The sequence below is a fragment of the Sinohyriopsis cumingii genome, unplaced genomic scaffold (genome assembly GCF_028554795.1).
Source record: "Sinohyriopsis cumingii isolate HCF-2022 unplaced genomic scaffold, ASM2855479v2 utg001673l, whole genome shotgun sequence".
NCBI classification, from domain to species: Eukaryota; Metazoa; Mollusca; class Bivalvia; order Unionida; family Unionidae; genus Sinohyriopsis; species Sinohyriopsis cumingii.
Window position 1 is genome coordinate 510,350 of NW_028316034.1, and position 21,786 is coordinate 532,135.

The following is a 21,786-nucleotide window of genomic DNA, read 5'->3' on the forward strand; positions in this document are numbered from 1 at the left end:
CGTGAAGCCAATCGTTGATACCTAATTCAATTACCATTACCCAACCCCATGTGACCAGCTTAACTGTGAGAGGTATAGCTTGCAGGTGTTACAAGCTTAACTGTGAGTGGTATAGCTTGCAGGTGTTACAAGCTTAACTGACACCTTTTAATGTTTCATCGCGCAAACTGTTTAAACAAGACCTAGTCACCTTTGAATGATGCTTAGTTGGTGACACTTTTATTTATTGTCTGACAAAGAAATGATCAAGAAACTTGTCCTTTTAACCTTTGAATGTGACTTTGAGAATGTAATGCATAAACAAATCAAGGACAATATGATATTTGTGATGTTGTTGTTGTGGGGTTTAACGCCACTTTTCATCAGAAGATAAACTATACATGGTGACCAGTATAACTAGTGGAGAAAGAACCCAGAAAAAAAAAAACACCAACCCATGAGAAGCTACTGGCAAGCTTTCTCGTGTACCCTCATTGGTCAAGCCTAACACTCTGTGTATTCGAGTTCAATTATTGTGTTAATAAAATTGTCTTTTTGAGGTAGGTAAGTTAATTGTATGAGTAAGACTTTACAAAAATGCACTACGTTACATAATATCAGTTAAACTTCTTCCATATTTCCAGCACCAAACTGAAGTGATACCTGTATTCTATGCAGTAGCTATCTAACATTTATGTATATTTTACTTTCAAGAAAACGCACTGTCCAGTACTGGCTATGTTATGCGAATCTTGCCTTTAAAGTAACACTATAATCTTACCTTTAAAGTAACGCACTGTCCAGTATGTATTATTTTTTGTGAATCTTACCTTCAAAATAACAAACTATTTAGTTTTTATTTTTTTAACTGAGAAGTTCGTACACTGTTTATAAACAGGTCTGGAATAAAAACAAAGCAAGAGAACTACTGGGTTTTTTTTCTCTGAGAGAATCAATCCCATTCCATGATGTATGTTAGTGGTGATCCAATGATATAACCACTGTGCTACATTAGGGGTGAATTTGATACAACATTTAAGATACATTAGTGATGGTCTAATGGTACACCCCTTGAAGTACAGTGGTGGCGGTCCAGTGATACTCAAAAGTCAAAGTTTTAAAAATCCATCACCAAAGTCCACGTGTGTAATTGGCTGTTGTTTTCATTTCAGATGCTGATGAATGCAAGCTGCGCCAACATCAGTGTTGTAGAGATATAGATTGTTTCAATATACTTGGCAGTTATACCTGCAATTGTACACGTCAACGAACAATTTCATGTAAGTACTACATGCTCTTACTAACATATCTAACATCTCAGATATATCAATATCCTTTTGCCCCTCAATTACTAAACATTGATTAAATCAGAATTTTCAGTTTTTTCATTTTCTCCTTAAATATCCGAGATATATTTTGATAATGACTGAATTAGACTTTTATACAAGTTGATCCAATTTTAAGTTCCCACTGAAACTTGTATGCTAGTTGGTCCATTTTTAAGTTCCCACACAAACATGCAAGCTCATCCATTTTTAAGTTCCCACACAAACCTGTACCACAGGAACTTGTAAATTTGGTCCTTTTTGAAATTCCCACAGTAACTATAAAACAAGACAAATTAGAATTCTATCTGACACCAACAAAATCCTGATATGAGATTTATGGATAGCTGACATAATCCTGAAATCAACTAGCCATATAGGATAAATTTAATGAAAATGCACACAAATCTTAATTTTTTTCTTGATCTATACATGCAGAATTGAACAGGTAAAAAATATTCCTGCCCTCACATCATTTTAAACGGACCTGACTGCCAATTTATAGAACTTTCTGGTTCTAGAAGAAATGCCTTAAAATATTTGAAATATGGATATAAAATAGATTAAATGTATACCAAGACGGTTGTTTGATCTGGTCAACTTTAATTCTTGAGTTATTATATTTTGTTTACAAATATTCAAATTCTGAAATGTTTCCAAAACCTCACCTTTCCGACTTGTGTCTTAGACTTAGATCTTGTGCCCCAAGTTGTGTGTACTAATGGTCTCTGTTACGTGACAATTATTTCTTTTATTCCAACATTATACATATTCAAAGTCTCTGCTGCAAAGGAAGTTCATTCACTCCAAATTTGTATGTATTGAAGGTCTCTGCTGCCAAACAAGATTCCTTCTGATTGAAATTTAAGAAACGAAAGAACGTCCAGCCTATGTACAACCTGTATTTAATACCGTCATGGTGACGCCATTACTGTGTATTAGTAATTGTCCAATTTCAAATCCTCCTCCTACAAACATTGCAGGGGCATATTGTATTAGGTTTGTCCGTCCGTCCTGAAATACTTGTGCATGCATTTGCTTTAAGATTTTATCAACGCTTGTGTCTAACTCAATGTAGATTAATTATATACATAACACAATTTACACCAAACAAATCCCGCTTCTTTTTATGAATTTCTTAAAATCATGGCAGCATCATTGAAATTAGGTATTACGCAGGTGCAAGTTACTGTCATCACATTCCAATGCAATTTTAAAGTCATACCCTTTATTGATACTAAATTTATGTACTAAATATGATCAGTTCTATGTTCATAGCTTGGACCACAGCTTTTGATATATAACCATAAAACTTGGCAGACATTATTAACATCAAGTTATCCTGTGCATGTCACTCAGTAATCATACTGTGATTTTTAAGAGTTGTGTCCCTTCATACTGTATTGGTTCATTTTATTGATTATTCGTGTAAATTGAAATATGAATACGTTCTTCCAGAAAGTTTTCTCTTTTCTACCTTCACCTCTCTATGAAACACGTTAGGACTCAAAAGCTTATCCGTTTAGAGGTGACTTGTGTAATTAGGTTTTTGATTGTTATTATAATAGCCGTATTGTTACCAAATGGAAAGTATGTGGCTAGCCTGCAGAGACACCTGGGTTACAGAGCACTCTGTTTGTCTAGTCCGCAAAGACAACTTGGTTATAGAGCGATCAGTGTGTCTAGTCTGCAGAAACCTCAGGGTTACAGAGTACTCAGTGAGGCTAGTCTGCAGAGACATCGAGGTTACAGAGTACCCGGTGAGGCTAGCCTGTTGAGACATCTGGGTTACAGAGCACTCAGTGAGGCTAGTCTGCAGAGACATCTGGGTTACAGATCACTCAGTGAGGCTAGTCTGCAGAGACATCTGGATTACAGAACACTCAGTGAGGCTAGTCTGTTGAGACATCTGGATTAGAGAACACTCAGTGAGGCTAGTCTGTTGAGACATCTGGGTTTCAGAGCACTCAGTGAGGAAAGTCTGTTGAGACACATATAGAGCATTCATTTTAGGACAGTTTCCTGTAACAAGTTATCATTTAAGTTCAAGGTCAGCTGCTACATATGCAGCAATGTATAGCTTCAAACTGTACCCCTAATGGATGTGATAACTGCAAGTATACATATTTACTGGATTGCTGCAGATAAAAAAAGATGTGCAGATAAAAGCATGCATAAAAGGGTAGATCAAATTGATCAAATTGATCAGATTGGTCCACTTTCTAAACATAAAACGGTGTGGGAAATCAACTGGCTGTATTGTGTATTTATATCTTGCAAATAAACAATACATGTCATCTAAACAAAATGCACTCACAAACTAAAATTTTGATTGTTGGACAATCTCTTTATAGCAGAATCCAAGGGAGACCATCTAATTTTACATAATGAGTCTTTAGCCACTGTGGTTCAGTGGTTAGTGCATTTAATTCACGACCGAAAAGGTGTAGTTCAAATCCTAAGATCAGTCCAGCCTTGGTTAGCTATCGTGGGGTGTGATTGCGCAAGGCACGTCACACCAAGTGCCCCAGCACAAAATAATCTACTTGTGTTGCTGTGCAGTAGAGCACCACACCGAACCAAAACCTAACCAATCAAACAAAAAAAAAAAATCCTAAATTTGACGGATTTTCCTTTTGTCCTAATCTTTAGCACTTAATTCTCATTCATTTAAAAACAGATTATGCAACAGAATGAAGTTAACTGTATCATGGACATTTTTGTAAGGGATGTAGTGTTTTTTTATTATCTGTTGTTTTTTTCCTTCACATTACACCCAGGAACATTGCTAATTTGAAAATGCGACCTGCTTTCACGTTTTAATTATAAAGGGGAAGAGGAAAATTATATATATATATATATATATATATATATATATATATATATATATATATATATATATATATATACATATGGATATATACATATGGCCTTGGTTGTCGCTTAATATAATGCTTCCTATCTAATGTGGCCCCCACCCATTGAATCCCTCTAAAGTTATGGAAATTTGTAACAGATGGGAAGTGGCATGACACGACGGACACACATAGACACCACTAAATACCCATTCCAGTTATAGCGGGAGCATAAAGAAAAGATCGAAATTGTTTTGCCCAACTTCATAAATTCATCAATTTTAGTGCACAGAGCTTATATAGGAACAGAATTAGCGTACTCGGATAAGGATAGTCATATATCATATATTCTGGAAATATGTGCAGCCTATCTATATCAATAATAATAATAATAATAATAATAATGAGGACTTTGTGTAGCGCCTAATCTTTAGAAGCTCTAAGCGCTTTACAACATTAGACAACACCTATAAGATAAAAAAAAAACATATATAATGATATGATTGCAAACACAAACACCATGAAATTAGAAAACATAGAAAAAAACATGCTGAGAATATTTAAGGTTGGTAACATTATTAGGTCTTTAAGTTTGTTCTTGCAGTCGAAATAAATGAGTTTGGAGAGCACTCTTGAATGTGATCACCGTGTCTTTGTGTCTAAGTTCAGTGTGCAGTTCATTGCACGTTGCTGGGCCCTGGTATGCAAAAGAACGTCCATATGACTTTGTTTTCATAGTGGGAATAATGTATACGATTGTCAGAAGAGGAGCGTAAGTATCTTGCTGTGTGTACACATCGGTGATGTCGGATAGGTATGTTGGACTGGAGTCCGTCAGTGAAAAGTAGCACAGAGAACAAATTTTGTGTTTAATTCTGGATCAAATGGATAGCCAGTGTAGGGTACAGAGCAGCGGGGGAGGTGTGCTCTGATCGTGGTACTCTAAGTATGATCCGTGCAGCTGTGTTTTGAACTTTTTGAAGTTTTTGGAGTAGATATTGAGATGAACCAGACATAATTGAGTTACAATAGTCCAGTCTTGAAAGTACTAATGAACACACAAGTGCTTTAGTGGCATGAACTGAAAGATATTTGCAAATGGATCTGATGTGTCTCAGCTCAAGATATGCAGCCTTTCATATGTTCATGACATGTTAGTGCAGTGTGAGAGTACTGTCCAGACTAACACCTAGGTTTCGTACTGATTATGTGAATTTAATGTTGGTGTTGCTGATATTTATTGTTTGAGGTAAAGGATGTGAATGAGTAAGTCTTTGTGTTGTAATCAGAATGGCCTCAGTTTTATCATCATTCATCTGCAGCTTGTTACATGTCATCCGTGATTTCACGTCAGAAATGCACCTCTCTACATCTTGGATGGTAGCATCAACTTCAGTTGGGTGGCTAGATTTGTATATTTGGGTGTCATCAGCGTACAATTGGTGAGACACTGGATGATGATCTATGACACTTGAGAGCGGCTGAGTGTATAGAATGAAGAGAACAGGTCCAAGAACAAGCCCCTGTGGAACACCACAACATAGATCAACTTGGCTAGAGTGTATTCCATTTGCAAACACAATTTGTGTCCTGTTGACCAAGTAGGACTTGAACCACAGTAAGGTTGTATCATGAATGCCAAATACATGCTGGAGACGGTGAAGTAATATATCATGGTCTATTGTGTCAAATGTTGCAGACAAATCTTTCCGCTATCCAAAGCAGAGAGAATGTCATTAACTACTTTTAGAAGAGTAGTTTCAGTACTGTGGCAAGGGCGATATGCAGATTGTACATTGCTAAAAAGACTGTTTGAATTCAGATGAGATACAAGCTGGGATAGAACAACCTTTTCTAAGATATTTTTATATGAATGGGAGATTAGAAACTGGGCGATAGTTCTTTAAATCGTTATGGTCTAGTGTTGGTTTCTTCAGCAGAGGCTTTACAATGGCAGTTTTGAAAAATGATGGGAATTCCCCGGATGAGAGAGAGGTATTAATAACATCAGTTAGTGAAGGCAATACTTGATCTAAGCACTCAAGCATCAGTGATGTTGGAATTGGATCAAGTTCACACAACTTTGGTGCACTCTTCATCAGGATTGTACGTACGAAATCCATAGAGACAGGTTCAAATGCTAGTCTGCAGAGACATCTATAAATATATGATTGTCTTTTGTTACAACTCTAGGTCTTCAAATATGTAACAGAAGGAAGTGAAATCAACAATTTAAGTAATACAATGAGAAAATTCAAGAGACGCTTATGGCATTGTGAATTGAATCCCAAATATTCCAAAATGTCTGATCGCATGACTAAAAATATAAAATGTTCTGCATGCGTTGCAATAGTATTAAATGTTCAGATGTATCACAATCATGCAATCCAGAATATCTTTGAATGAGTTCACAAAATTCCGAAGTAGTGTGCATAAATACAAAAAGTGAATTAGCACTTTAGTAATTCCAATGAATATTTTAAATAAATAATTCCTCTCGAATCATATATGACATCAAACACAACTTGATTCCCAGTTATTGATCTAAAACAGTAATGAATTATTTATCAAATCCCTATTTATACTCATTTTCACTTGAACTATAATGCAATAGAATGTGACGATTTCTAATCAAAAGACCTAGTCTAAATGTAAACAAGACTGATCTTGAACTCTTTCTATGTAAACATATTTACAACTTACAATCACGGACAATAGTGAACTATGTAAACAGTCACTTTACAATTTACAACTATGACAAAAGTAAAGTACATAATACAAATTAAATATGCATAACACTATATAATTTATATATTAACAGAAGCTAATAAAACATGAAAGTTTTATATTTACACAAAGAAACAGATTGCTGCTTTTCATTTCTGTTTTAATGATAAAGCTTATATTAAAAAAATCAGTTAAATCAAAATATTTCTTTGTACCTTGCATCCTGTTTTGCCCCTGGCTTGATTCCAATTTTTGTTTTACATTAACTTGAGTTTGTGAATGCCTTTTATCGCCTCAATTTTTCTTCAAGAACCGCAGTTTCCTCTACCTGAAGACCAACACGTAACATTCAAGTCATGAAAATTTTAACAACTTGTACCACTCAAGCCAAGACTTACATATACAGTCCTTGACACCAGTAACAAAGGAAAGCACATTCTATTAACATACACCAGTAAATTTGTAATGCCATTATCTTTTACATTTTAGATGCATCTCCAGACGAAGATAAACTTTCACCTGAACAGAAATGGGCAATAGGGGCAGCATGTGTTGCTTCTGGGATTTGTCTTGTTTTATGCTTGGTAGGAGTTAGGAAACATAAACAGTCTTCACAAAGTAAAGTTTCTAATATGACATTCGTGGCAGGAGATAGGAAACATAAACAGCCTTCACAAAGTGAAATTTCTAATAGGACTACAGCCTCGAAGAACACAACTCAAGTACACAAAGTTATAAAAAAATCAAAAGTGTCACCTTGCTCCAAAGTAATGGCAGAAAATGTGAGTTTAGAAGATAACTGGACCATGCCAGACTGCAAGAATGATCTTGAATCTTTAAGGACATCAATATTTTATGTCGACTTCAGATGATAATAAACCTGTTTGAAGAGAGGAATTACTCACATGCTGTTATGAACTATTTCAAAAACACCACAAAACAGGTAAACAAAACAAAGAAACTGTTGAAACCCGACTAAATTGATTCCAATATACGATAGAGCACACTTTAAGTGGATTTACCATGTCACATGTGTATAAGTGTTGGGTGCAAGTGTTGACCAATAATATATACTGTGTTAGATTCATACGCTAGCTACATTGTATTTGACATGTAAATGACGGTAAACTTGTGCAGGTAGAGACTGCATTAACAAAACTGTCTTATTCCTCCATGTGCTGTACTGAATTGACTATATATATATATATATATATATATATATATATATATATATATATATATATATATATATATATATATATGACATTCAACTTGCGCTGGTGTAGAATGTGAAGCGTAGATCATTAACATGCTGTTATATTTTTACAAGGGCTGTAGTGTACTCAGGTGTAAATGACAGCTTATGCTGCTGTAGAATACAGTTGAGTCTAGGTCAAAAACATGCTGTCATTCTTGCACATGTTGTGCTGTACGTGGCAGGCGTAAATTACACTATTTGTACTGTTGTAGAGTACATTTGACGTGTGTGTGTGTGTGTGTGTGTGTGTGTGTGATTTTGATTTTTAACGTAGCTTTAACAATGTTTCAGTCATATCGCTACGATGTCTGCAATGTGACAGTTTATAGTGGTGTCTAGCACTGGGGCATCATGCCGCAGACATGTAGCATGATGTCCCACCCAGTCACATTATCCTGACACCAGGCTGACCAGTCCTAACACTAACCTCTTAATGCTGAACGCCAAGCGAGACAGCTGTAAAATTCATTTTTGTAAGTCTTTGGTATGACTCGGCCGGGGATCGAACCCACGGTCTTCTGCATCCGAGGCGGACGCTCTAACCACTAGGCCAGAGCGGTTAGAGTACATTTGAATGGAGGACAGTAAAATATATTCTTAAAGACTAATTTACTTATTCTGTGTCAATGGCACTCAATGTGTGCTGTTTTAGAGTACAGATTGGTGCACCACTCCGGTGGCCGAGTGGTTAGAGCGTCCGCCTCGGATGCGGAAGGTCGCGGGTTCGAACCCGGCCGAGTCATACCAAAAACATACAAAATGGTACTAACAGCTGCCTCGCTCAGCATTAAGAGATTAGTGTTGGGACTGGTCTGCCTGGTATCAGGATCATGTGACTGGGTGGGGCATCATGATACATGTCTGCGGCATGATGCCCCAGTGCTAGACATAACTGTAAACTGTCAAACTGCAGACATCGTAACGATATGACTGAAAAATTGGTAAAAGGTACGTTAAAAATCTAAATCACACACACACACACACAGATTGGTGCAGGTCAATTAAGCATGCTGTTTTATATTATTGCATGTGCTACGCTGTACTTGCTAGGTGTAAATAATGTGCTGTATATATTGCAGCTGAAAGTACGTCAATTACATGCTGTGTTATATTCTTACATGGGTTATACTGTGCTAATCAAGTGTAAATGACACTCAGCTTGTGCTGGTGTAGAGTCTAACTGAGTGTAAGTCAGTAATATATGCTAGGTTACATTCTTACACGGCTGTACTGTGCTTATTCGGTGTAAATGACAGCAAGTGACGGTGCAGTTGAGTTTAGGTCTAAAATATGCTATGTTATGTTCTTGTATACGCTGTGCTATACACAGCTATGCAGGCTCAACTGATACATACCTGACAATTGCACAGATCCGATCTACAGTTGCACCTAAGCAAAACCTTGCATACCGTACACTTCTTGTGCACTATGTTTCAAACAGAAGCGAGTTCCAATGTACAAATAAATTGAACAAGGTAGTAAGTACCCTTGTGATAACAAGGTAAATAAGTACCCTTTTGATAAGAAGGTAGTGTACTAAAGCAAACAATGGTAAAGAAAGGTACACCAGACAGAACTTTGTTTTACAATGGATATATCTGGCTGACATTTGTTAATATATTATGCGACTTTAGAAACTGTTATTTATTTCCAGAGAATGAATGCATAAATCAAGGAATAAGTGCATGAATCAAGGAATAAGGGCATGAATCAAGGAATAAGGGCATAAATGGACAATTAATTAATACATAGTTGTGAAGCTCTTAAGATAAGCACTGCTGCCTAATGCAGCACAAACATCAATGAAATATGTAACTGGTTAATTGTTTTCTTTCATTATTATACATGTTTATAGTTATTTATAGTAGCATATATAAAATATGCATTCAATGATTTCCTCTGGTAATTTATGTGGTAGTTGTTGTTATTGCAGTGCCGATAATGATGATGAGAATTAAAGTTATTGCAGTTTTCATTATTATTAGTAGTGTAATACATTGTTATTGGACATTCTATCATAAAGACACATTAATATAGTATACACTGTCTGCTTTATTATTGTTCATATGATGGTGGTGGTAGTAGTGGTGGTGGAGATGGTGATGTCCCCAGTGATAGTCTCTCCATAAAATATTAATTTGCCCTCATTGTAACTTTTTAAAAGTTTATTAAAATAAAATAAATATTTGTACTTTTTAAAACTCAATTTAATAAGTGGAAATGAAATAAATTGAAAAATTAAAAAAGGTAATTTCATTTTAACCATCAAATATAATTAGATTTAAATCTAATTTTGCACCTCCAGTAGGAAGAATGTACACATATCTAAACATATGTTTTAAATTGCGTAAAATGTTGTTAGGGACTCGCTATGACATCATATTCATAATAAAAACTCAACCGAAAACATCCTCTAATAATATAATTTTCCTTGGTAAAACATATTTTGAAATCAAAATGGGTTTTGTTTTGTCAAACAATCTGCTCTGGTAATCTTTGTCATCAAACAGTCAAAACGAATGGGAAGAGTGAGAAATCTATATTCATGCTGTGTAATAAATTACATTCAATAATAATAATAATGATAATAATAATAATAATAATAATAATAATAATAATAATAATAAAGACAATATTTATAGAAGGTAACTCATTCTACTGCGAAGGGGCAAATTTCTGGCGATCTAACAAGAATACATTAGTTGAGACCAGAGAACCATTAATTAGATTTATGGAGACAGGAGCGTATCATATCGCCATACTTCCATGTTCGGTAGTGTCCTTTAGAGGGAGAATTTTGTTCCTAATTAAGCATTTGTTTATACAGCAGCCAGACGGACTATTATGGACACGGTAAACTTTATTTTCATGGTGAAGTTGTCACAATTGAAAGATTGCAGAAGCTCTGTAACTATCAAACTACCAGGTAAAGCTGACCCCGACTTTGGCGCCTCTGGAAAAGGCGGCAGAGATATTTGATTCTGATTGGTTACGTTAAATAAGTGGCGTGTTTCCCACACAAAATTTCCTAGGTTTTAATATCGCCACATCGAAAATTTTAATCAGTCTAAGCTTTTCTTGCAAGAGGAAACCCAAGAGTAGGACTGGGGATTTGCAAGAAATTACCTCGTAAAAGAACTGTTGTCTAAAGGGGACTTTTGTCGAAAGAAACCGACGAACTAATTTGGCGATTAGAGGGAGGAACGTTGAAAGCAAAGCGAGAAAGAAATAGCTTCTGAGACGTATACTGTGACATTATCCTGAGACGTATACTGTGACGTTATCCTGAGACGTATACTGAGAAGTATAGAGAGAAGTGCAGTGGGACGTACATTTCTGTGACGTAATCCTGCGACGTATTAATTTCTGAAACGTATTCTAAGAGTATCCTGAGACGGATGGTGGAAAGTATCATCCTGAGATCCAAGGTTCTGAACAGCTACAGTGGAAGCAGAGCAAACTGGGGACTAGCAGGTTATGCAATCGTACAAGACGTTGACTTCAATTGTTCACTCGATCCTATGATGAACTAAATCTATCAGTAAACAGATCGACTATTTTATTTAAATCTATTTGTGTTTTCTTTGTAATTCGGTGAAAGTTTTATTTCTAAAAGCAGAGTATATTTCTGATGTAATGAATTCTCAGTTGTTTTATGTAATTGATTAAATTGTTGTTTACATGTACGGGGGCTCAGCTCTCTATCTATTTGACCTATAAGTTTCACCACTTATATTTATATTTACTCGAACCGGGCAATAACATCGAGGGCGGTCAACCCCTACATAACGAAAACCAAATTAAGCGGGACACCCACCAGAAAACAACCCCCTTACATCTTCCTTGAGGTCTAACAGCAGGAAAGGCGAACAGACCACTTGGTTGAAGTATAATTTACCTAAAACAAAACAACATACGAAAAAATATAAGGTCACGGGTTATTTTTGTATGTACTTTGTTTACATATATGAGGTCGCGCCTTCTCTGCTGCTATTAATTTATCCAAATATTTTATCAAGTCCAATTTGACATCGTGTTCGAGGATCATGTAAATGTATTGTTATAAATCCATGCGGAGTAGCTTGCGCTCGTGAAAAAAAGTTTCTAAATTTATTTATATCTATGTCACCGCCACACCAAGTTTGATGAATATTTCGCAACGTATGTGCATCAACTCCATTAAACACAACTAAAATATTACAGTTGTCTCTGATCACCTTTGGTATTTGTGTGTATCGCTGAGTAACATAAATCACATTAGTGTTTTTATGCCTACCACGTGAAAAAATCCTAGCAGGATTTGACTGTTTGTCTAGTATCACATCAACGTATGCAACCAAATTATTAATAAATCCGTCTATGGAATCTACTGATGGTGCTTCATCAATATTGGTTATAAACTCGATAACATCGTTTTCTTTATCCAATAATCTTGCGTTTTCATTAAAATCTTTAAGCACACCATAACATCGTTGATAATCAACTGATGGTGCTACCAAATATAACTTATCCCATTTTAGCCATCTCATTATAAGATTAAGTAACAACTGTGTCTTTCCACTTCCAGATGGTCCTATTATTATCATTCTAATCGAGTTCGGTAACGCAGGATGGTGTTTGACAGGTTCTCGTTTTCGTGTCGCTGAGAAATCATTTATATCCATATTATATAAATTCATGAATCTATATTCTTTACGCTGTAGAACTAAAACCTCAACTAATGATCTATCCACGGTTACAACAAAAACTGCGAGAATAGCATATGGTGGGAAATGTGCAGTATGTAACAGAAAAAAGTTTCTTTTTTGCCTAGAAAAGATGGTGGTGATATTGCTAAATTAATGGCAAAGTTCCCAGGCACTCCCTGGGCTAAATACTCTGGAGAAAAACATCTACCGGGATATAATTATTGCGGTCCTGGTACTCGACTTGATATCAGGCTTGATAATCAGGATCAACCAAAACCAGGCGAGGAACCAATAAACGCTGTTGATAAAGCCTGTCATGTTCATGATGTAACTTATAAAAGCAAAAACCTACAAGACAGACATATTGCAGATGTGAAGTTGATTCGTTCATTAAATTCTATAAAAAATAAAAATATAAAAGAATCATTATCTAATTGGTTAATAAGATCCGCGATGAAATGTAAATTAGCGCTAGGTGCTGGTAATATATAAATGGAATCGATTTATTATTCCCCAGTTGGATACTGGAGGGGTAAAGCAGCGATTAGTAAACTCGCTGATGCTGCAAAAGTCAAGTATTCTACAGCCGCAAAATGGTTATCCAAACAAGCAATATGGCAATTTTATTTACCACCACCTAAGCAAATTCGATTTGCACATTTCGATGTTAGTGTTCCTAATGAAGTTCATCCGGCTGATATATTATTTCTACCACATGATACCGTTAAAATAGGTCGACGTCAAATAACATGTAAATACGCGCTAACTGTAGTTGATGTTGCAAGTAGATACAAAGATGCAGAACCATTATCAACTAAAACATCATCTGAAGTAGCCGATGCGTTTGAACGAATTTATCAACGAGGTGGTTTACGATGGCCACAACTATTACAGGTTGATCCTGGCAAGGAATTTCTTGGTCCAGTATCATCGTTGATGAAACAACATAATGTCAAAATACGACGAGGACACACTGCAATTCATCGTGATCAGGGAATTGTTGAATGATTTAATCGAACACTTGCTGAGCGGTTATTTGGATATCAATACGCGAAGGAATTTATTCATGACTAGAGATCTCGCGAATAGGTGGCAAGATTACCAAATGTGATAACTGCATTAAATAATGAGATTACTCGAACAACCAACGTGAAACCCATTAGCGTAGTCACAAAAAACATACACCTACACAACGACGTGATTTTTCAACACAGCCAGTATTAGGTAATACCACTGTAAGATATTTATATGAGCCCGGTGAACATGAAGGTGGTAAAAAAAAAGAAGAGCGACATATCCAATTTGGAGTATTACGACGCAAAGATATCTAGCATAACAAGATCTACTGGTAGACCCGCAATCTACAGACTGGATTCAACTGCTGCTCAACGTGACCAATTACAAATAATTGAGGACACTCATTTACCACCTAAATCACTTAACTAGCACCTTTACGTCGATTACACTCAAGACAGGTCAACATAGTATTTTTTCGTGTATGACCAAGACTGTTATTTTTTCTATCTACGGTAAATTGTCTTGGATCATTTTTCAGATACCGCCATAACATTATACAATTACAACTAGCACAATGATTATTCTGTTGTTGTTTCAGCGCATTAATAAATTCAACGTCAAGATCAAATTCTCGATTATTATTTTGTCACTTTGTTTATAACCAGCCAGTTTTTTTCTTATTATATCAGTATCGAGGTCATCATTGATCACTGAAGAATCCATGATGATTCTCCGCAGTTGAGATATTTTTCTAACTCGAGATACTGCAAGATAAACTAAGTTCGACCATTCGATACGATCTCATCAACGATCCAAACAATTGTATCAGTAATAGTTAATATTTGAGATGAATGAATCGTCATCGCGTATCCAAGCGTCCACAGGGATTTATCAGCACGTATAGCATCTTCAACAACATCAACATCAACTGCGACAATATCATTCAACACAAGATTATGTTTCCCCTGTCCTGGTATATCAACGTCAATATTTTGCCGTCGCGTATCTGCTGGTCCATAACATAACGGAACTGGCAACGTTGGAAACTTTTCTCGTTGTAACTGAAACAACTCCCGTTGAAGCGTATCACGAACTATCTTTCTACCTGCAACTATCAAATCGTTTGGTCTCCACGTTTGTAGAAAATCGTTCATGGGTGTTTCTGAAATAATCTCGCGCATAATTTCACATTGAATTTTATTCGGTTGTAGTCTGATTAATTTTGTTAATTCCTTTAATTCTGCATCAAGTGCTCTATGATCATCATTTATTTCTTCGTAATAATCAACAAAATTTCTCAACCAATCATGTGGAGATGGTCCAACTAAAGGTGGTGGTTGACCATGATCGCCGCAAGCAGTATTTCTTGTTAATAACCAATCAAGAAATGTTTTTAATACTTCCAACGACACAATACATATTTCATCCCAAACGATAATCCTCGGAATATATTTTTCTCCCATTCGATCAGGAGTCCATGCGTCACCTTTGTACCTAAAAAAGCTGTGATAAGTACATGATTGTACTCCTCGTTGTTTCATTTCTCGCGTGAGTCTGTGTGTAGGTGTTAGCACGATCATATCTGAGTTCTGAAATAGTTCGATCGCTCGAGCGGTTTTACCAGAACTCCAGGTCCGTTTAGATAAACTGTATTGTGTCTAGTTATTGGACCGTATACCGATGATGCAGACGATAGCTTTAATGTCTGATTATTTTTGCCTGATTTTATCAGGTAAATATCTTTAACCGCAACATCAGCTGATTCGGAATAATTAAGTATATTTTCTTTTTTTTTTCTCTACGATCCCCACGATGCACAAGTGTCTATGTTTAATTTTTCTAACAGTCCTGAATATTTTTTATTGATATAAAACGAATCCGTAGTGACTCTGACAGCAAACTCAGAAACCTTATTTGTCATCGATAATAGATTTATTGAAACGTACGCTAACATTGATGATCTTAAATGAGTATATTGAGGTGACTCACCGTCCATATAACTCACAATTGTACCTAGTTTATTTCCATTTGGTAACAAAGCTATTTCTCGACTTATAAACGTGTTTCTATTCGTTGTATCAGCGATTATAAAATCTAACTCAGCATCGTCCATGATCAATCTTGTACAATATCGTTTATGATCATATGATCCTCCTTGGGTGAACTTGCCAATTATTTTTCTTCCAAGATCTTTTGCGATTTTATTCTCATAATCAGTTTTGTTGGGGTTTTCATCATCGGAATAATCTTTTTGTTGTGGTAACCAAACTTTTTCTGAAAAATGCCTTCCGAACCAAACATAGCAAATAGTATGAAGATCTTTAGCAAACTCGAATGATTCGACACAAGCAAATCCAGCCAGGTCAAAATCCGGTAATGGTCCATTTATTGATACTCGTGTCATTTCACGTGTCGGATGAACGAATCTTTTAAAATATACAGAACAATCTCCGTATCCGAGAAAACTTCCCGGATAACATGCAACCATATCAACTGAAACAATATCTTTATGATCGTATTTAGTATTCCATAGTCCACCGTGTCCGTATTCAACACAATTCGATATTATATCATTGAGAAAATCAAATCTAGTTGGTTTCCACGAATTTTTCTTTCTAGCAAAATGAGCCGCAACTGACGGAACAGTAAAACAGTTGCTTAATAGTTCGTCAGTGTCATCAGTATATTGCAGTGCAAGATTTTTCATTTTCTCGTGGAGAAGATCTGTTCGATAAATAACGCCATTCGGTCTTATAAATTGATCAAATTTATTTTTTTCTTCCATATCTGATTCGTCGTTTTCAGAACTTTGAAACAACCATACTGACAGGATCGTTTTTACTTATGTCGTTAATAAAATCAAACATGCCTCCCCCAGAATTATCTGGGGGGTAAAATTTAACAGTTCGATCTCGTGGAAATATTGTTACTGTGTTAGTCCACGCGTGTGCGTTATGATCAATAATTTTAATCGAAGCTCCTATTGATTTATATTTTGATTCATACAAAATCTTTCCTGTTATCGTCGCTACGCTTATTGGGAATTTTAATTTTTTTTCCTATCTCAGCGACATCTTTGATAGACGCTCCGTTATCTTTAAAAATTTCTCCCCACTCGTTTATTATTTTACGTCTTTTATCTGTTAAACCATTTCCACGAGCCGAAACGGTAAAATGTTCTGTTACTCGTTCAGCTACACAGTTTATTTTTGAAAATTTCATCGGCAGATTATCAACGCTGGGTTTTTCATTTATCGGATAGATTCCATAAATAACTGCTGTTACAGGGTATGTCGTTCATAATACGGTTTGTCAATACCAGTTAATAGACCTGGTTTGGAATCTTTACTTAGTACGACAGTTTTTTGTTTTATTAGCATCAACAGGATCATATTTGTCACGGATAATCCAATCATCTAACTCTGGTAGCACGACAAATTTTATTCTGAAAAGATATTTGCGATTGTCAAGGTAATTAATGATAGTTGCCGCTCGTTTGTCGTTCATCGTAGCGTCGATGATATCTTTGTTGCGTATAATCTTGAACGTTAACCAGACATGAGATGCACCATCTGCATGAAATTCTTTCTTGGCGTCGTGAATTTTATTAATCAAACTTTTATTTTTCGGATCAACCAAATCTTGCATGGGTAGGTCAGGAGATATTCTGTCGAGATTAAATTTATCTGCTTTCCAAGGCTTGATTCTGGATAATCTATCAAATTCGTTCATATTATATTTCAAACAAGTATTTAAATTAAAATATTATATATACAATGTCTCGATGCAAATGGTTGATGATCGGTTCATTGACTCCTTGTAATAAATCCTGTAAAAAGGAATTCTGCGGACAACATTTGCAGAGCGTTCGTAGAGGTTGTTTAGGACCAATACCAACACATGTCTGCGATGTGGTGTTGAGTACCAGAAAAAACACAGTTGTGCGCAAATGTGGTGGAAAAAATATCGCGAACTGAAAAGATACTATGACAAAAAAAATAATAACAGTAACAACGCAATAAAATCTGTGGAGGACTATCTAAGTTTTTCAGACAAATTATGATTTAAACAAATAATATTATTATATAAATGGAGCAAAATATGAACCACGAGTTTATAAAGCATCCTACAATAACGAAATACGAAGCAAATCTTGATGGTGTGATTAGAAATTGCAGGTTGAAGAGACCAGTTGGTACTGTTAATAATACTGGTTATCTAATGTTTACTTTGATGGGAAGAAAAGGAATCTCTGTCATCGATTTATATACGAGTGTTTCTTTGGGATAATCAAAGACGGTCTTGTGATCGATCATATCGACGATATAAAACTCATAATTATTTATCCAATCTGAGGGTTGTCACACAAATCCAGAATTGTAGATTTGGAAACACTGGTTATAATGATAAGAATGCCAGAGCATTTTTATCTATAAACACAGATACCGGTGAAAAGAAAATGTTTCAATCAACGAATGCTGCTGCGAGATATTTTGATATTAACTCGCGTGTGATAAAATACGTCGCAGAAAATATAACCAAATCCACTCTTTCCAAATAATATAAACAAAAAATTATTTTCTATTATTGTTAATGAGATAAACTATCATCTTTAGCAAGCAATTACCTCAAATTATATTTATTAACTATTTATTTAATTATTTATATTTTGGTCAGAAATTCCCACTCACATACTACTTATTTTTTTCGACTTGAGCGAAGGGAGATAATTCTGTAAACATATAGTTCTCCGTAGATTGTGATTTTCATGGTCGTAATTAGTTAATTAATCATCTACGTCGTAATTAATATCAAAAATTATACTTGTAGAAGGATTTTTATGGTTTCTAACTTACAAAATAGAAAAATAAACGTAGTTACATCGTACAATACAGCAAGTTATTTTTAGATCTGTTCAGAACACGTTGTTTAAGTGCAGATATTTTACAATCTATTCTATTCAGAAACCGCTGTTTTAATATAGATATTTTGCAATGTATTCAGAAACCGCTGTTTTAATACAGAAATAATTTACGATTTATTCAGAAACCGCTGTTTTAATGCAGATATTTTACGATTTATTCAGAAACCACTGTTTTAATGTAGTTTTTTTTGCGATTTATTCAGAAACCACTGTTTTAATGCAGATATTTTACGATTTATTCAGAAACCGCTGTTTTAATGCAGAAATATATATAACTTACAATCTATTCAGAAACCGTAACTATAGGTAACTATATAATAATTTCTTAAAAGTATATATATCAGATGCTTCCGTAGCTCATTGCGAACGCGTCGAACTATGAAACTCGAGGTCTGGCGATCGAGTTCCATGACTGACAACTGTCCGTGGTTACGCCTATTTGCGATTTTATAATTAATTGGGGCTCCGCCGAAACTCAATAGAAAAAAAACACCTTCCCACCATGTCACTACTTGGTGGATACATGTTTTATATAACCCACGGGCTGATTATTGGGGTGGGTGTGTGAAAAAATCTATTGAGCGTTGAAAATAACCACGTATATGTAGTATTGTCCTTAATGTCGTGCTGTCCTTAATTAAGATTTATATGTTGTATCGTACTTAGAAATAAGTTAAACACTAGTTAAGATTTATATGTTGTGTTATCCTCTAAACTTGCTAGAATGAAGTGGCGTGTGTGTATATATATATATATATATATATATATATATATATATATATATATATATATATATATATATATATATATATATATATATATACATATATATATATATATATATATATATATAATGCACCATGAAAATATCAATGATGTAATTGTTACTATTTAAAAATTAGAAAAAGACGGTATTAATATATCTGATGAACTGAATCCTGAAAAGATTATTTCTGATTTTGAATTTTTAGAACAACGTAAAATTGATGGTGGTTTTACACTGTCGTCTGAATACAAGTTTATAAAACGAATTCAGGCGGCGATGTTCCAGTCACCAGCTGCAGTAAAAGATGATCAGGTCAAGGAATTCGTCCCTCTCTCTGCTGCAGTAGAAAAAATTAGATTGGAGTTATCTCGTGAATATGAGGCAAAGAAAATAATTAACGCTCGTGTAAGACAATTAAGAAAAATTATGTTAGATCGTGAAACGATCCAAAGTAACTTCGTTACTGATGAAACGACCGAGCAAGAGCACATGTAACATTTTATTATTATTCTGAAATATTTTATTATTCTGAAATATTTTTTCCATAAAATCTGATCTATTTGTATAATTTTGAGTACCAAGCACCCCATCAAAATTAACACTCTGATCGATTTGTATAATTTTGAGTATCAACCACCCCATCAGAATTAACAAACTGATCTATTTGTATAATTTTGAGTACCAACCACCCCATCAATTTCAGAGCAATAATAAGATATTTCTGATAAAATAAAATATATCTGATAAAATAAATATTTCTGATAAAATAAAAAAATATTTCAGAATAATAATAAGATAATTTTTGGTAGTATTTTTTGTAAAATTGATTGATTTTGTTAATTTTGAGTATCAACCACCCCATCAGAATTACAAAATTGGTTGATTTTGTTAATTTTGAGTACCAACCACCCCATCCGAATTTCAAAATTGATTGATTTTTTAATTTTGAGTACCAACCACCCCATCAATTTCAGAATTAAAAAAAATATTTCAGAATAAATAAAATATTTCAGCATAATAATAAGATATTTTTTGTAGTATTTTTTACAAGACTAATCGATTTATATGATTTTGACTACCTAACTACAAATGAGAATTAACAAACTGATCGATTTACATGATTTTGAGTATCAACCACCCCACCAATTTCAGAATAAATAAAATATTTCTGATAAAAATAAAATATTTCAGAATAATAATAAAATATTTCAGAATAATAATAAAATATTAGAATAATAATAAAATATTTCAGAATAATAATAAAATATTTCTGATCAAAGATCATTACGATAAAAATCTACGATTTTACATACAGATTCACAACTAGTTCTTCCCCACGCAGGTCAATTAAGCGTCCGAGGTGGTCTGTGAGTTTAAAATGTATCCGTGTTAACATGTTAGTATGACACCGCAGTTAAACAGGATTAGTTGCTTCTTGCACGATTAAACTTCGCGGGGGGGGGGTTGTGGTGTGAACGTATATAAAATATAGCCTTGTTGAGCCTGATTTATTTTTCCAAGGTCTATTTGATAGCTACCATCGATCACATCACAAACTAGATTAACCGTGATTGTCGATGTTATATTAACGATTCCGGGGGATACATGTCTACCGCCTCCGTATGGATCATTATTGTATCTAAGAACAGTTGCTGGTGGTAATGCCCGGGAGTTATTCCGGGTGGAATTTTAATCAAAATAGTTTTATTAATGATTTCAGGAATCCCCGCTACGATATATTGCTGTGTTTGTTTGATCGTATCTAATGATTTTTGTTTTTTAATATCAGATAGTTTTGCGTCAACGATCAACGGATTACCAAAAAATTTATCTGCGGTTTCGTTAAGTTTTCTAAAATTTCTACGGAGATTTGTGAACGCTTTTACGTGAACGTCATACTCGGCCCGCAACGTGGATAATTTACCATCTACGGTGTTGTAGTTGACTTCAACATATTTTTTCGTTGCGGCATCTTCGTCGGATATTGGATCTCTTAAAACCACTATCTTATTCCCGTTCATACTGAATTCTCCCGTCATTGTGTCACCGGTATGTTTCACGCGATTATCAACGCTTTTTGCAATTTATCTCTGATAGTTGTAAACGATACACTTGAATCCCTGATTTTTCCGCTGTCAGTAAACACAGGGATATTATCCGTGACCGCACCGAGTACTCGTCGAACTATATCATTCCATTTGATATTGCTAGTTTTTAGTTTACCATATCGATCCTGAAAAATAACAA

At 34.9% G+C, this 21,786-nt stretch overlaps 1 protein-coding gene across 2 annotated transcripts in view; it reads left to right on the top strand.

Moving 5' to 3' along the window:
* The window catches only part of LOC149771765 (furin-like protease kpc-1), a 77,244-nt gene extending 68,757 nt beyond the window's left edge, over positions 1 to 8,487 (top strand). For both annotated transcript variants that reach the window (XM_089948159.1, XM_089948160.1), the window contains 2 exons: positions 1,152 to 1,259; positions 7,376 to 8,487. In XM_089948159.1, the coding sequence (XP_089804285.1) occupies positions 1,152 to 1,259; positions 7,376 to 7,758 (491 nt within the window). In that variant the 3' untranslated portion in view covers positions 7,759 to 8,487. The remainder of the gene's footprint in view (positions 1 to 1,151; positions 1,260 to 7,375) is intronic.
* Positions 8,488 to 21,786: the final 13,299 nt, after the last annotated feature.